A 16924-nucleotide genomic window follows, 5' to 3' on the forward strand; every position below is an offset into this window, starting at 1 on the left:
AATTATGTGATATTAATAAATTAAATAGCTATTATAAGACTAGCAATATTTTAACTCTGACATGAAGATCAAATCTATAAGAACAACCGTACTTAGGGTAAGCCAATAGAACAGAGCCCACTGAGACTGGGATTGACATATATACACAAATATATATAAAATGGATAACTAATAAGAACCTGCTGTATAAAAAAATAAATAAAATAAAATTCAAAAAAAAAAATATTGGTGATGTGGCCACAAGGCCATCTTTATTCCTTTGACTTGCCCCGAGTAACAGCTAGTAGTGGCCTTCCATGGTCCCATGTTATTTTTTTCTAGGAAAAACTCACCTTTAAGAACATTTAAAAGGATTGTTTATATTTATATTCTCCTTCCTGAAAAAGTTGCAAAACGTCTTTAACCTTAGTCAATTTCATTTTAAGGGGGGTTATTTTCTCCATTTCTTTGTAACTCGGAATGCCAAAATGTAAGTCCTTTCATTGCTAATTATTAAAATATAAATATGAATTGATTAAAAATATAGTGGTGATAGTGGACATCTTTCCAGTATATGTCATTTTAAAATGCTGGTTTTGGGGTTGAAATACATTTTATTATATTAAAGACGTAACCATCAAAAGAAAAAAAAGAACTGAGCCCACTGAGGGGTCTCTACCACGTCTTTACAGAGCAGTGCTCTTCCTTATCTCTAAACTAGAATCACAGCCCCTGCTACTGGCTTTCAGACAATCCCAGGCATCTCACCTCCTGCAGGCTTCTCAGGAGCACATTCTTCAGCCCTCTTCGCCCCAGTGCCACCTGGGGAAATGCGCGGACCACCCGCTCACAGATACAGGTGCACTTTTGGGATGAGTTGAGGCCACCACTTCTAGATCACTTTTCTCCTTCTCCTTCCTTTAAACCCAAACAAAATATACAAATGTTTTCTGTCACCAGTATGGATTCTATTGGCGCTATTCGGAATCTCCTTTTTAAAACATGAATGCATATATTCTTCCAACATTCAGAGGGTCCCAATCTTAATTCACTGATTTGTTACTTGTGGACCACTTGCTGAGTGACTCCTATGTCCAGGTTATTGTTTTAAGGCTCTAAGGACACAGCAGTCGGTTAAAAACAACCCCGCTCTCACAAACTCACATTCTGAGAATCTGGGCTGATAAAGTTAATTCGTTTAGGGAGACCCATGTAATAATGGAGGCCGTCCCAGGGGCCTGCCCACGTCACAGATCCAAATCTCAACCAGCCTGCATTTCTGGGAAACACCTGACAAGGAATCCTAACACCCACCAATCACAATCCTCCAGTTCAGCTTTAGTGAGCCCACCTCACCCTAGAAAATGGGCCCTACCAGCCTCGTAAGGAAACCCCCCACCTCCTAGCCAGTCAGGCCCTGTTTCCAGGTTGCCTCTTCTGAGCTCTGTGAACTCACCCTTGCCCCCAAACCTCCCTCACTGCTTGTAGGGCCCTGTACTCCCCAGTCCATGGATTGTTTTCTCTTGGATAAAGGACATCAAACTCACCACCAAATTGTTTTAGTTTTATAATTGTCAGGGGAAACAGGAAAGGGTGCCCGAATGTTAGGAGGTAGGGATAAAATCACATAAATGGACAAGGAAATGTGGGTATTGCGAATGCTATAGTCAACAGAGCAGTGGGACTGAGAGTTGTGGACAAGGGAGGATTTTAGACCAAAGCATGAGTGGGGCTGGGGAGCGGCGGGCTCTCCGGAGGCATCACATCCAGGCTGGGGTCAGGGTGACGCTGACCGCGAGGGACGTGCTGCCCGCCAAATACGGGATTCTGCTCTGAGTGAGCCCTCAATAAACGCTGAACCCAAGCAGCGATCTCCAACATATGTATCTTTATCGCAAATGAATCACACACATGCTTCGCGTTAAAGAATGGAAATTCAGATTAGTTTGAATAGCCGTAGAACACCTTTGTACACAGTGCTTCAAACAGTAACATTTGGGACCTACCTGGTGGCGCAGTGGTTAAGACTCCATCTGCCAATGCAGGGGACACGGGTTCGAGCCCTGGTCCGGGAAGATCCCACATGCCGCGGAGCAACTCAGCCTGTGCGTCACAACTACTGAGGCTGTGCTCTAGAGCCCGCGAGCCACAGCTACTGAGCCCACGTGCCACAACTACTGAAGCCCACGCGCCACAACTACTGAAGCCCACGCGCCTAGAGCCCGTGCTCCTCAACAAGAGAAGCCACCGCAATGAGAAGCCCACGCGCTGCAACGAAGAGTAGCCCCCGCTCGCTGCAACTAGAGAAAGCCCGCATGCGGCAAAGACCCAATGCAGCCAAAAATAAATAAATTAAAATTAAAAAAAAAAAAAAAAGCCCCAAAACAGTAACATTTACTTCAATTACAAACATTTATAATAGGTTTTCAAGGGAAAAATTAACCCCACCTCTCAGCCTTGGTGTTATTATTATGTATTTATAACATGCATATATGAAACTTTTATTTGCATGTAAGTTCACTACATTAATAAGAGTGACCTCTTCAGCTCAGGGAACGTTAAATCTGACATTGATTTGTAGGAAGGATGAACATTTCTTTCTAGAAGATGTTACTTCATCCTATGCCCTCCTGTGCTCAAAAGCCCAGACCCAGTTAAAAATCCCAGGCTGGGGGCCTGACCGCCCACTTGTATCAGCTATGTTCACGCTTTCACTTCCAAGCCTACTGATGTTCTGAGTATTTGTAGTATTTATTGTTGCTACTTCCTAATCAACATAGATTCTGATAGAAAACTAAAACTTATACTTTCTACCATTCTTGATCCTATGATTAAAAATGATAAACTCTGTTGACAGCAGAAGAAACAAGCCTTTCCCACAGGGACAAAAATGAAAAACAAAGCGGGAAAAATGTTAACTACAGAAACTACCATGTCGGACCTTTTATAATTAACAATGTTCTAAAAAGGACACTGAAAGGTGCCCTATGCAGACAAGGAAAATACAAACCAAAAAGCAGACACAGAGGCATAAAAATCAAAGGACATCCACTCATTTTAAGTACTCTTCTATCCCCACGGTTAGAGCAAGGAAAGTCACTGTTGTACATACATCTGTGTTGACATCTACACAAATAAACAGCAGCGCTAAGAGAGTTTACACTCAAGAAGGTAAAGGGCAGAAGAGAATTTTTGGAGGAAAAAAGGCAGTTGCCTTTAATCTCATGGACCTCTTTTACTGGTGCCTAATTAACACACATAACTTCATTCAAGAGAAGTGCCAACTAAAACTTGTCACTCGCCACCTGGCTCTACAAGGATGAAGTCAGTAGCCAGCACAGCCACTGACCTTCAACGCCCCCTGAAAGGAGTTTGGGCTGGAGATCAGGAGTGAGGCATCTGTGCTCTGGGAAAATCTGGCGGAACAGGCCTTCAGATAGTTGGATGTTTTCAGGAGAAGATTTTATGAGCTCAAATTCTTGCATCTGCCCATATACAGACGAGCGCTAAAATCACTAACGGCGACACCTGCTTCTCGTGACCAGCAGCCAGCCTCTGGCAACATGTGTGCTTGGCTGCACGTTCGCCCTTACTAAAATCCTATATAGCACTGACCTTCCCCCATCTCCTTGGAGCAGTTCCTCAGAGCTGAGATGCTGTCTCCAGGGCTATTGTCCTCATTTTGCCCCAAATAAAACTTAACTCATAACTCTCATGCTGTGCTTTATTTTTTTCAGTTGACAGGAGCCAGTTGAAAAACTATTGTATTGCTGATTGTATGACATCTCTAAGTCCATGCTAATAAGTTGGTAATTATCTCCAAAGAAAGCAAGAAATGTTGTGATACACTCAACAGAATGGACTTATTTTCACCTTTCCTACTGTAGCTTTCCTGTGAGCAGCCTAAGAAGCCATCTGAGATCACCTAGTCAGGACTCAGGAAGTTGTAAGGTTGCAGCTCCCCAGAATGATTCTGAAAGTCTCTTGCTTCATAGTGTGAAAAAAAAAAAAAAATTCAAATGAATAAATTTTAAACATCTTGCTGAATTTATTGAACAATTCATGAATGGGCAGCAGCCAGTCTAGCAAATAGAAACGAGCTCCCAGTAGCTGTTCAAGCTGAGACTTTTTTAGGCAGAAGAGGGTGGGAACAGGAAGATACACTGGCAGCAAAGCAGGTTGGTTATGGCAAAGGTCACTTTCTTTTAGGGGGTGGCAAGGGTTTATCAGACAGATGACCTAATTAGTGCTGATCAGATTATCGATTGACTGGTTTAAGATTCCATTTCCGGGAGAGCCCACGCTGTAATTAAGTCAGGGTTTGGTGACGTGGGCCTTGGCATTTAGGGGCCCCATTCTGGGCTACAGTCTTGTTTTTAGCGATATAGAAACATTTATCTAAAAGAAAATAAATCATCAAGTTCAAACTTTCTAAAAAAAGCTCCCCGCCCTCCTATGTTTTCAGAGACTTAGGTCATAGCTCTAAATTCTAAAGAGGCCAAATTGTTAAGTATTAAGCTAAGTAGACTATAGCTAGTTGTTAGTTCTGGGCCACATGAGTAATTTATACGTGCCGTACAAACACCACGCACACTGTTATACATATGCAATGGGGCTCCTTTTACAAAACATTTACTTGGAATTACTATAGTTAGTTGTTAGTTCTGGGCCACATGAGTTATACGTGCCGTACGTACAAACACCACGCACACTGTTATACATATGCAATGGGGCTCCTTTTACAAAACATTTACTTGGAATTAAAAGACACTTTAAAATTAGACAGAGGATTATAGAAAGTGTTTCTTAGCCTTTATGACAACACTGGACACATAGGTATTTATGTGCATTGCTGATTAGGGACAAAAACTCTTAAGTGGAAAACATGAGGCACTTTATCAACAACACATGTCGTGACAAGGTTTTCAAGAGATCCAGTGTGGCCAAAGTGAAGAAAAATTTGCACCTTTATTTTGGTGGAATAAGAACAGAATCGGTAAAATGGGGAACAGGTAACATGGCTACAGCTCAGGCCCCTCTGCCCCCACCGAAAAGATGTGCCACGGGAAATGTCACCCTTACAGTACTCCGCTAGGCCGCGCAAATAAAGCTGCAGATCACAGGAAAGCCTGAAAAGGATTTTCAATCACTTGCAGTGAAAACATTCTTTATTGGTAAGTGAAAACGTCCTTACACACGTCATGCAAAACAACTGACGTCACACAATCTCTTCTGAGAGGATTATAAATTTTAAAAGTTACAGCGACCGCAACAGTACAAAGAATTCAGGAAAACTAAACGAAGCAAAACACTCTGTAGAACACCCGAAAGTACTGTTCATCCCTCTGGATGTTTGATTCTCCCTCCCGATGTGAATCTATTTTGGAACCATTATCTACAGAAATGGCAGTCGTTTTTGTACGTGCGTCTACGGGCACTCCATCTAACGGACTGAAAAGAAACTACAAGAATAACGTTTCAAATAATTTTACAGGGTTTGGTTAATTGTTGTCTCCATTTTGTTAATCCACAACAGGGCGACGCCCTCTTATTTAAAATGTGAATTTGTTTCAATAGATTATTTCTGCAGGAATACGATTTTGCTCCTTGAAAAAGCAGTTTATCCCTGGTAACCTTTCTGAACAGAGGCTGACTTTTTGAACGGTCATTTATCTGTTCTCCAGGTTGTCTTCAATCAGCGGAAAGGAACAGAGCTTCCCATTCTGAGGAGAAGACCCAGGACTACGCTTCTTATTCTGGATTACGACACTGAGAACAAGTCTTCTCTGCGGCGGTGAGACCAACACTTCCGCGATATCCGCCCCTCACACACAGGTAGGTTCAGCTCCTGGAAGCGAGGGGAGCCCCGGAGAAAGGTCACGTCCAAAGCTCCTGCGGGCACATTCCAGGCCAGGTGGCAGCGAGGAGGCACGGTGGGCTTTGCTAGACACCCTGCAGCGAGCGCTGCTGGAACAAAGACCTACAAGCGCAGAGGTGGCCTTGCGCCTGGGCAGCGGGTAGAGAGCGCCGAGGCCGCCTCGAGCCCTGCGCACGGCAGGCAGCCCGGGCTCCGAGAAGGCAAGGGAGGACACGCCTCCCAGCGACAAGGACCTGAAAGGCGCTGCCAGTGAGGGCTCCGGAGGGAATGCGGAACGTGCTGCGGGAAGCGGAAGGAAAAGATGCCGGCGACACGGCGGCAGGAGGCTTGGCTGCAGCCGCGGGGAAAGCAAGAGGCGTGACGGAGAGACTGGGGACACCGAGCTGAAAAGACTTCCAAGCAAGGCGGGGAAGGCGCAGCCTGCTTTCTCCCTACGGATTATGGTAAAACGTGAGAGGAAGCAGATAAATTGAGGGAAGGACTGTTCACAAAGAAGGAAACAGGACTTGATGACCTGGAAATTGTTTACCCGAACGGCAAAGACATTAAGAGATTCACTGTCAGGAAAGAGGGCTCTAAGGAAAGAGATGAGATTGTGGCCTGTAAGTTTTTGCTAATACCTGAGAAAGATAAAAAAAAAAAAAAAAAAGGTCACATCAAAGGCTCTTTAAAGAGATTAAGAGTGTGGCTCACAGAGCCCCTCAGCCATCTCAGAAAAGGCCAAAAAGAGAGCTGGATTATCTAGGAAAGCTCTGGGGAGGAGCCTCCGGTCTAAGGGAGCAACTTCTGTAACAGGCACAGAAGACCCACAGACACTGCCGGCTTAAACTAAAAGGGACAGACAGAGAATGAAGCGAAGAGAGATGGCTGAACCTCCCACGATTCCACAGGCAAGAAGCAAGCTGACAAAACGACGCAGCTGCAAACACCTGCTGCCTTTCCCGTATAAGGAAAGACCCTGAGGGAAAGGCTCGCGTCTCTGGGACGCTGCTGTGACCCACAGACGATTATTCCCAGGCCCCGGAACCGAAGGGAGCGCGCGCCAGGCTGCACGTCTACGTTGCTCGGCAAGGCTGGCTCCTCATTCCCTTTTCCAGTTTCTACTTTTCTGAACAGGAGGGTTTGTCACGATTATTCTATGCCTGTCTCACCCTTACATTTGGGAGCAGATACCTGGGTTTCCAGGTTCACAGATGGAGAGAAACTGTGTCCCAGGACGCACACCCAGATGCTCACTCATACTTCAGATGAGGAGATCATCCCGGATTATCTGTGTGAACCGAATGTAAGCACTAGGGTGCTTGTAAGAAGAAAGCAGGAGAATCAAGGTCGGAAGTAAATGATGTAAGGACAGAAGCAGAGACGTGGAGGGATACAGCCATAAGGGAAGGGATGCCATCCGCCTCTACAAGTTGGAAGAGGCAAAGAAGAGACCACCCCTGGTGCCTGCAGAAGGAACCTGTGATATGTCACCTTACAGGACAAAAGGGATTTCAAGGACTTGGTTCAGGTTACTGTGGACCTCATGCTGGGGAGGTCATCCTGGATTATCTGGCAGACCAATCTAATCACAGGAGTCCTTTGAAGCAGACTCTTTCCCGGCTGTTCTCAAAGAGATGAGATGACACTGGAGCCAGAGACATACATACAGTACTGCTGGTTGTGAAGATGGAAGAGGGCCACAGGCCAAGGAACGCAGGTGGCCTCTCGAAGTTGGAAAGGCAAGGAAACATTTCTCCCCTAGAGCCTCCCCAGACGAATGCTGCCCTGCTGACACCGGACTTTAGCCCAGTGAGACCCACGTGAGACATCTCACCTGGAGAAGAAACCTAGGCTATTTTAAGCCACTAAATTTGTAGTAATTTGTTACAGCGGCAATAAAAGACTAACCAGGAGGGGTGACCAAAGATGAAATGGTGTCTGGGAAGAAGGAAAAGCTTTTCTCTCATCCTGCTGTAGCCTCCCTTACTCAGGAAATACGTGGCGTCAGCAGAAACGCAGACATTTACGCTGGTAACTCTTCAGATCCAGTGTGGCTGACAGAATTTACATTCCTGTATTTCACACTCATTTTGTCTTGCAGTAGACTACATTCTGGGTCGAACACTTAGAACAGTGTTTAGTGTATGTAGTGGGTCCTCTAGAACAACGTGCTGAATGAATAAGTGAATGTGATCACGGCAGGCTCTGCGAGGGACTGGAGTTACTCTAAAGTGCTGGTGGACACATCTCCCTCAGGAACTGCTGACCTTTGTCTTTGTTTCTAGTTTAGGATGGTCAGAGTCCTGTGAAATACAAGGCTAAACTGTATTTTCTGACGTGAGTAAACAGCTAAATCAGCAAGGAAAAAGGATGTGTAAAATCTTAATAGGAGAAATAAATATCGTATGATCAAAGTATTTCAAAATCAGATACAGATACTTTTCAGTATACATTACAGAAAAATTTTCAAAGTATTTGATCAGAAGATTTCTTAATGGCTGTTGATCAATGCAGCATGAAGAAACTTTAGTGCAGATTTTAGCAAATGTATTTATCACAATGGGGTTTTGTTCACTTTCTCTGCAAACAAATGTTGTTGCATTAACTCTGATCATGTATCAAACTGGTTTGCCTGAATATTTAAAAGCTATCAACAGAAGCCAGCCCTTGCAGCTAAAACCTCAAACGTATTTCTCAAGATCTATTCCTAGTCCAAATTTGTCTAGACTAAAGCTGGAAGATAGAATAAGAATAAAACCAAAATTTACCTGTATAAATAATAAAAATAACTTTTTACACTCTAAGTGTTTTCCTCACTAATATGGCACATTGTCGTTCCTCCATGCTACTGCATAGGTAGGAGCAATATCATTTTAGTTGCTGGAGTATCACAGTGTTAAGAATATCTGCTTCTTGTAGTGTCAGGCTTTCATCTGTTAGCTCTTTGTTTGGAAATGAAGTCACAAGAATAAAGTCAAGAGCTGCAAATTCAGGACGGGACTGTACAATAAAGTCCCGAACGTCCAGGATCCTGAAGAAATAAGATAAAAATAATTTGTGATACAAAAGTTTTATTGTCAATTAAGCTTTTAGCTAAAACTAGATAATTAAAAAAAAAATCACACAATTCCTATCCTTATTTAAATGTGTTGTAACCTTCTTTAATTTAATTTCAATGGATGGATTTACCTTGGCTTTACGGTAAAATGTGAGGATTAACTTTGGAGCTCACCTGACATTTACTCTCACTGTAAACAGACACAATCTTTAGGTGAGTTATGCATCAAAGAAATGTCAACAATGTTATTACACTACAGGGCCTATTTTTTCAGAGTATAAAATATCTTAGCAGCACATGACCCAGAAAAAGGTACCTCAGATGAGCGTGTGTCAGTGTGAGTCTATAACTATGAAAAGTGTGAGTTATAAAAATAATTTTAAAAAATTACTCTCACATATGTACAGTAGCTCAACTAAGATCATAAATGTATCTCTTAGTGGGATACAATGAACAAATAAAAATAATATCTTATTAGCACAACAAATGTACAATGAATGTTAAAATGGCATTTAAGACTGTTTATTTGAAGTACTTGATAAGAGCACAATTAAACTTTATTTACACTATAGATTTATGTTCTAAAGAATTTGCTATGTAGAAAGTTAATCCTAATCAGGGTTATCATAAATTTTTAAAGGAGTACAGTCCAAATCAGGTTTTACTAAAGCAAATCAAATCTTATTCAACTTCTCATGGTTTTAGCAATGGTGCAAAACTGCAGCTTTTAACAATTTTCTTTATTTTTGAGTGGTATCTGCATTTGCACTAGTATTTGGACAGTTTACAGAGGATGTTTAAGTACTAAGTGTTTCACTTCTTACACACAGCTATTATTCTTTGAAAATTTTTGTTTTCTGTCAAAAACTTACTTCAAAAGTAAAGGTAAAGAATTTCGTATTCTTCCTGACTCAAGCTGCATCCAGTTTTACAAAGATAAGTCACCCCAAGCTTACCTGTGTGTACTATTGAATCTTTGTATCAAACGGCTCCCGTCTGCTAACCTGATCTGAATTTTGGTCGTTGGCACGGAATCATCAATAGGAACAACTGCATTAAGTAGTGACTTCTCCTCTTCTTCTGGGGAGGAAGGCGTACTGACTATTTCGGGTGTGAGGCTAAGAAAGAAGAACTAAAGCATCAGGATGCGAATCTGAATACGTACGATGCGCGACAACCTGAAGACAGTAGAACAGCCACTTGGACTTTCGGCTGACCTCCCGTCCCCCGCCATGGCTTCTGCCCCAGCGAGGACACGGCCTCCTCGGGGTCTCCTACTCTTCGTCCACCTTCTTTCATTGTACTCAATTACCTGGGTCCTGTGACTCTGATTTAGCTCACCCACAGCCTCTTTCGAAAGCCTGACTCTGGATCCCTTCCTCCCCAGCCCCTCTGAAACTCCGTGAGACTGTCCAGCACAGTGGTCCTCAGTCAGAGGCCTGAGCAACTTGGAGTTAACGTCCAGGACTGACCGTGAGCACCGGCAGACGTGGCTTCAGGTCCCAGCTTTGTCAACTGTGTGAACTCGAGTACCTAAAGTAATCTCTCTGAATCCCAGTTCTAGCATTTATAAAATGGGGGGGAAATAGTAAATATGTCATGGAGGTCTGTTATAGTAAGTCCTTCATATAGTGCTTGGAACAAGAGGTATCAGCTATAGTTGTACATATCGTCAGCACTAAGCTATTAACTTAAACTTAGTTGACATTACTTTAAAAATCTGCTTTAAGTAGTTACTGCTTTACAAAAGAGTAGCTCCTAAGTGTGAGTGAGAAATGAAATTTAATATATGGGGATGAATTTATAGGGAACCTTGTGTGACACAATCTCTTACCACTGGACCTTGGTTACTAGCGACCACAGTGCCTTCTAACACTAGCAGGATGACCCATCATTGTGAGCCGAAAGCGAATCTCAAAAACAGAGTGCTCTTTTGATTAAGAAATTAAAACAAATTAAAAAGAAATTTAGAAATTCTTCATAGACATCAAATCTTAATCCTCTTTCAGTCATCCTGCGGGATTCTTTGATAGTCTTGATGTTGATTCCCTCAAATACTGGGACTTTGATGGCTCCCTATAAATGACTGTCTTTTGAAAAAAATAAAATAAATATATATTTATTAGTATAAAAGTCCTAAGAGCGTTTGTGCTTTAGTCTAGTGTAAACCTAGCTCATCATGACTCCAATTCCCACCCAAAGACTTTCTCAGCATATCTGGCAAAGTGGGAAAATCAACTGGTGCTTACTGCTAACACTTCGCCCTTCCTTAGCTACTTCCTGACACATATTTTAGAACTAATTTCAGAATGTATATGATAAAGAAGTGGAAGAGGAGAAAACGATGATCTGCAGTCACTGTTCAGGTAGTATTAAGGACTCTCCTTTCAAGTCTGGAATTGAGGACTGAAACAGCTGCACCGCCAAGGTGGGTTACTCTGCAACAGTCCAGTGTCCCTTACACAGGGAGGGGGACAAAACCCAAGGAGGGGACGGGAGCCAGTGAGCACAAAGGGCCTCTTCCCTCTCCCTTTGCATCCTTACAACCAGGTCTACACACTGTCATACCACCACCAGCACAGCCTCTGCAGCATTTGCTATTTCGTTTAGATCCTGGAGTGAGGGAGGCGCTGTTGCTTAGTGGGCCACAGCACGGATGCAGGGCCCTGACTCTGGGATTGACTGCCACTTATTAGACGTGTGTGTGACTCTGGGCAAGTCACTTAACCTCTTTGTGCCCAAGGGCTGGAATGGCCTTTCGAGATAATTAAGGCCAACCACATCATTTTATAGGAAAGGAAAACTGAGTCACAGAGATCGAAAGATACCCTCAGAGTCACAGAGACAGGCAGTGAACAAGCTGGTTAGTGTGATGACAAAAGCTAGGAAGGAAGAAAGACCATTCTATAGCTGTGAGATCTGCCTCTCAGGAAAAAGTACTTAACCTGTTCTTTTTGTCCCTGGCTTTCCTCAGTTTGTGAGATCACTCCATTTTTTTTAAATATAATTTTATTTCTTTCAATGAATTTGAAATAAAAAAAAATTTGGAATAATGAAAAATAGAAGTCATATTAACTTTTAACATTTAGCTCTCAAAGTCACGGCTGCATGTTATTTCAAACCTTCTCCTCATCGTTCAGTTTATCAAGCCATAGTGACATTTTTAATATATTGTATGTATGTTTCAAGAGTTAACATTAAAAAGAAAAATTTTTTAAAAAGGAGAAGAAGAAAGTTAATTGATAAAACAAGCTTTCTAGGCAAACTGGAGGAAAGGATGTAGCTTGTAAGCGGAGTGATTCCCTCAGACCCGTCTTCTTCAGACTTAAAAGAGGGTGGTGAGGGTGGATGTAATAAACTCAGAGGCTAAGAGGAATGTATTAAGAAAGCTAACTCTTGTCAGGCTCTGTTTTGCCAGCAGAGCTGCTGCGAGTGAGGGGCAGGGGTAGAACGGGTGCTGTGGGAAAGCCGGGAACGTCCGGGCTCAGCCGCCGGGGGCGGGAGAGGGGCAGCCCGCCTGCCCAGCACGGGTGTGCGGGCATTCCCCAGAAGCACTGACTGCACAGGGCAGACAGATCTAGTGGCTGTGCAGTCAGGCCAGGGGCTGCAGAACCGCTGGTCAGAGAATGAAGCAGAGGCAGGAAGGAAGGGGCTCTGAGACGTTAGAGAAGAGGGCCCTCCAGGGTCCAGGGGCCAAGGCGAAGGCACACCTCAGGTGTAGTGGCCGGACTCGGGGCAAACGGCAAACGGGACCTTTTGGATGCACAGTGTGCCCGACAGGCAGTGACTGTCCTGAAGCAGAGAGAGATTTACTTCAAATCATGATCTGTATCATCATACATGCCAGCTCAAAAGCCTACCGTGAACGTCTATCAGAAATGCTAGCCCTGCCCGTCAAAAATGATTCTGAGCTTTTCTAGCTCCACCTGGCTCACCAAGCTCATTTTTATTAAATAACTGTATTGTTCTACTATCAAAAATTTGTAGTTCTACATCTACGGTTTGCTTACTCCTATAATATTACGTGAAGGTACTGGGTACTATTTCTATCGCATTTAGGTTTACCCCATTTTATTATGGTCTACAAATAATTAAGTCAATTTCCATCTATGTAAAGTTCTGTTTGCAATTAGACTGCCAACTATGGAAGACAATGGAATCATTTCTTGTTCTGTTTTGTTTGCTTCTTTTTAATTACTTCTCTGTTCAGTAAATAGCTGTCTGGAACTCCTGGGAAATAAGCCATTTTAGAAAGTTACTTTCTGAATAGAAAAAGTTAGAACTTTTATGTTTTAATATATTTCTTAACGTGAAGCCCTCTAAAATGCTCTATGCAATCCTTCACCTTCTTAGAATATACATAGCCAACTATTCCGCATCTGGATCCACGTACATCACACAGGCTCACACCACCACGCTAATCTCCTGTGTAAATTTCCCGTGCATCAGAAGCTGGAAATTCTAAAGACTACATTTCTCAGACTCCCTTGCAGCTAGGATTTTGTAGGATTTCACCCTTCCATCAAGCAAATAAATACATACTTGTATGGTGAAAGTTAAGACCGTGGCGTGGAGATGATGCAGCTCTTCCGGTCCCCAAGGTCCTGGAGGCATCTGACTCTCCCAGTGCAGTCATGATGGGGTGTTCTAGCTCTGGGCCCCAGCTCCACAGGCTCTGAGCAACTGATGGGGCACAGGAGGTGTTTTCTCTAGAAAGTTCTGTTTGCTTCTCCTGTCTAAGGAAAGCTTGGTTTGCTATCTCTTCCAGAAATTCTATAAATTATTCAAGGCTCTGTAAGAAAACCCTTACTATTTAATCTAGCAAATGGATTCTGTTTTCTATAATCAAAAACCCTGACCAATATGGCTAATGATTAACACAGCATTATCACCACTTATCTTTGCCATTCTTCCTTCATCATTTTCTCCTTCTTTTATTGTCATTTTCTCTAGTTATTTCCCTTATAAGTAAAAAGGCTGGCCTTTGTAAGATACTATAATCAATCAGATAATAAATCATTATTTTCATGAGTTCAAACTGCCAATTATAATCACTGGGTCTTCTTAGCTATCTTCCCTTTAGGCAACCTTCTTCAATTTCAGTTCTAGGTTTACTATACAACTGACCCTTGAAAAACACGGGTTTGAACTGGGCAGGTCCACTTACTCATGGATTTTCAACAGCAAACACTATTACATGATCTATAATATAGAGTACTACATGATCCGAGGATGGGGAATCGTGGATACAGAGAGCCAATTATAAGAGGAGTTTTGACCGCTTGGAGGGTCGGCGCCCCAAACCCCTGTGTTGTTCAAGGGTCAACTGTACTTCTACTAACAAAGATATGCATTCTACCTTTAATTCTTGGTCATACACTTAAATAACAGAAAAAGAAAGCGTATGAAACAAAGAGATGACTGGGCATTTAACCTGTGTTTTCATTAAAAATCATAATCTCAATAAATATTAAGTGAAAAATGAGAAGTGCTAGAAAATATTTAAAAACTATCTGGGGGTCATAGTTATAAAAAAAAAAGGAGGGAAGAAATAGGACAATTCAGGAGAAGCCTGACTGTGTTGAAAGTAAAGAGAGATGAGGGAGAAAATTTTCAAGTAGACCTGTCCTTAAAAAAACCAGGTCAACACATGTTCCTGTATTCTCTACATGTCTCAGAAATCAGCCTCTAATCGGAGAAAAGGATGCAGAAAGGGAGACTTGAGAAATGAAAGACAGGTGCAGAGAGCTGATACTGAATTCTTTCCTTTGTTGAGAAATGAGAGGGGAAGAGAGAACTGGTGTGCACAAGGCAACTGAAAAGAACTCGGAAGGGAAGGAATCACATGAAAAGGAACAAAGGGTGCACAAAAGGGTACGCTGGAAACATGGCCAAGGCCGCAATTCAACATGCCACCTGCAGTAACATGTGGACAAATGGAGGGTCATGTTTACCAGCACACGTAACGAGCTTTATGAAGAGGCAAGCCGTGGCTCTTATAAAGGTGTCCACTCGTACATTACACCATGCACACTGGTTTCTAAATTGTGCTCGGCAAAGTCCTAGGGTTCTTTGGAAATGTCTGAGACAATTCCCTCTTCCTGCAATAAGAAGAGTTCTCTATGTGTTTCCATAACTTGAAGAAAGAGTTTGGCTGCTTAAAATATATAGAAAATAACCAACTTAAGCACACTGCTTTGGCTTCAAGAGCTTAACAACTACCTGTGGCAGACAGGGATGCTTACAGCTGTGATCTAAGATACCTACTGTTTTATCTAATCAACAATTCCCCCTGTGAACCCACGTAACTGCAATCAGAAAGAGGCAGGATGGCACAGTGGTAAAAAGCACAGACTCGGGGGCCAGAGTGCCCAGTTTGAAGCTCACCCACTAACCACTTCCTCGCTCAATCACCCTGGGCAAACTGCTGCATCTGCAAATGGAGTGATAACAGGATCTACGTCAAGGAGCTGTTGTAAAGATGAAATGAGGCAATGACTGTAAAAGCACTCTGAGGGCCAGGAATGTGGTAACTGCTATCTAAGTATCACCTATTAATATTATCACCAGATTGGCACATCTAATTCCATCAGCAAGGTCTTCACAGTTTATATTTTAGTTTTTACTTTCCAGGTTATTTTGCTTTTCTTATTCTCAAAGAAAATTCATGTTGAACAAAGACAAGTATTTTTCTCATTTTAGGGTTTTACCTTCCAAGTTTTTGTCCTTCTCCACTAAACGCCTTGAACCTCAATCTAGGTTTTATGTATTCTTGATCCTGATGATCCTCCATATCCAGATTCACGTGGCCTCTGTGAACCAGTCGCTGAAGCTCCAGGGGAATCTCTCTTAAAAAAAGAAAAACCACCTTTTGAGATACCACCTCACACCTGTCAGAATGGCATTAATCAAAAGGAACACAAATAACAAATGTCGGCGAGGATGTGAAGAAAAGAGAACCCTTGCGCACTGTTGGTGGGAATGTAAATTGGTGCCGCCGCTGTGGAAAACAGTATGGAGGTTTCTCAAAAAACTAAAAATAGAACTACCAAATGACCCAGCAATTCCACTCTTGAGTATATACCCCAAAAAACACAAAAGCACTAATTCCAAAAGATGCATCCACCCCAAGGTTCATAGCAGCATTATTTACAATTGCCAAGATATGGAAGCAACCTAAGTGTCCATCAACAGATGAATGGATAAAGAAGATGTGGTATATATATACAATGGAATACTACTCAGCCATAAAAAAGAATAAAATTTTGCCATTTGCAGGAATACGTATGGACTTAGGGGGCATTGTGCTAAATGAAATAAGTCAGAGAAAGACAAATACTGTACGATATCACTTACATGTGTAATCTAAAAAAATACAACAATCTAGTGAATATAACAACAAAAAAAGAAGCAGACTCACAGATATAGAGAACAAACTAGTAGTTACCAGTGGGGTTGGGGGGAATATTGAGCTAGGGGAATGGCAGGTACAAACTATTAGATGTAAGACAGGCTACAAGGATGTATTGTACAACACAGGGAATATAGCCAATATTTTGGAGTAACTGGGAATGGAAGGTTACCTTTAAAAATTGTATAAAAATAAAATAAAAATTTTAAAAAAGGAAAAAGGTTTTAGTAAACTTTTTGAAAAATGAGTCTACACTGTTGAGATTGTGATAGTTAAGTTGTGAACTTGAAAACAGCAATTTTTGCTTAACTTATAATTTAAACATTTCCGTAATGATCGACTAGTTCTCGTAGATCTTTCTTTCTTAAAGGTGCATCATATTATTCCTTAGTGATTCTCAACATAGGGATTTTGTTGTCACAGGGAGGCTGGAGTGCTTCTGACAGAAGGCCAAATTGTAGGGAAGCAATTTACACCTAAGTCGGCATTAGAAAATCCCGATGAGGACATAACAGTTCATGTGAATATTTATTTCTAAACACCCTGGAGGAAGTTTGGAAATTTGACAGGGGTGGTTTTGATTGTCATGTGATTCACGCGTGTTGCCCTCCTTTAG

At 42.2% G+C, this 16924-nt stretch overlaps 1 protein-coding gene across 6 annotated transcripts in view; it reads right to left on the reverse strand.

Moving 5' to 3' along the window:
- Positions 1 to 821: 821 nt before the first annotated feature.
- UBXN2B (UBX domain protein 2B) overlaps positions 822 to 16924 on the reverse strand; it is a 34076-nt gene continuing 17973 nt past the window's right edge. The window contains exons 6-9 of one of the 6 annotated variants that reach the window (XR_003683312.2): positions 15608 to 15745; positions 9854 to 10015; positions 8608 to 8870; positions 822 to 897 (exon numbers count right to left, since the gene is read on the reverse strand). Coding sequence is in view for 5 of the 6 variants with exons in the window: in XM_024127006.2 (XP_023982774.1) it covers positions 12517 to 12689; positions 13440 to 13633; positions 15608 to 15745 (505 nt within the window). In the remaining variant the exon portion in view is untranslated. Of the gene's footprint in view, positions 898 to 6463; positions 8871 to 9853; positions 12690 to 13439; positions 13634 to 15607; positions 15746 to 16924 lie in introns of those variants that run through there. The other 5 variants (XM_024127007.2, XM_024127006.2, XM_024127010.3 and 2 more) reach the window with 5 other exon arrangements.

Source organism: Physeter macrocephalus, chromosome 15 (assembly GCF_002837175.3).
Source record: "Physeter macrocephalus isolate SW-GA chromosome 15, ASM283717v5, whole genome shotgun sequence".
Taxonomy (NCBI): domain Eukaryota; kingdom Metazoa; phylum Chordata; class Mammalia; order Artiodactyla; family Physeteridae; genus Physeter; species Physeter macrocephalus.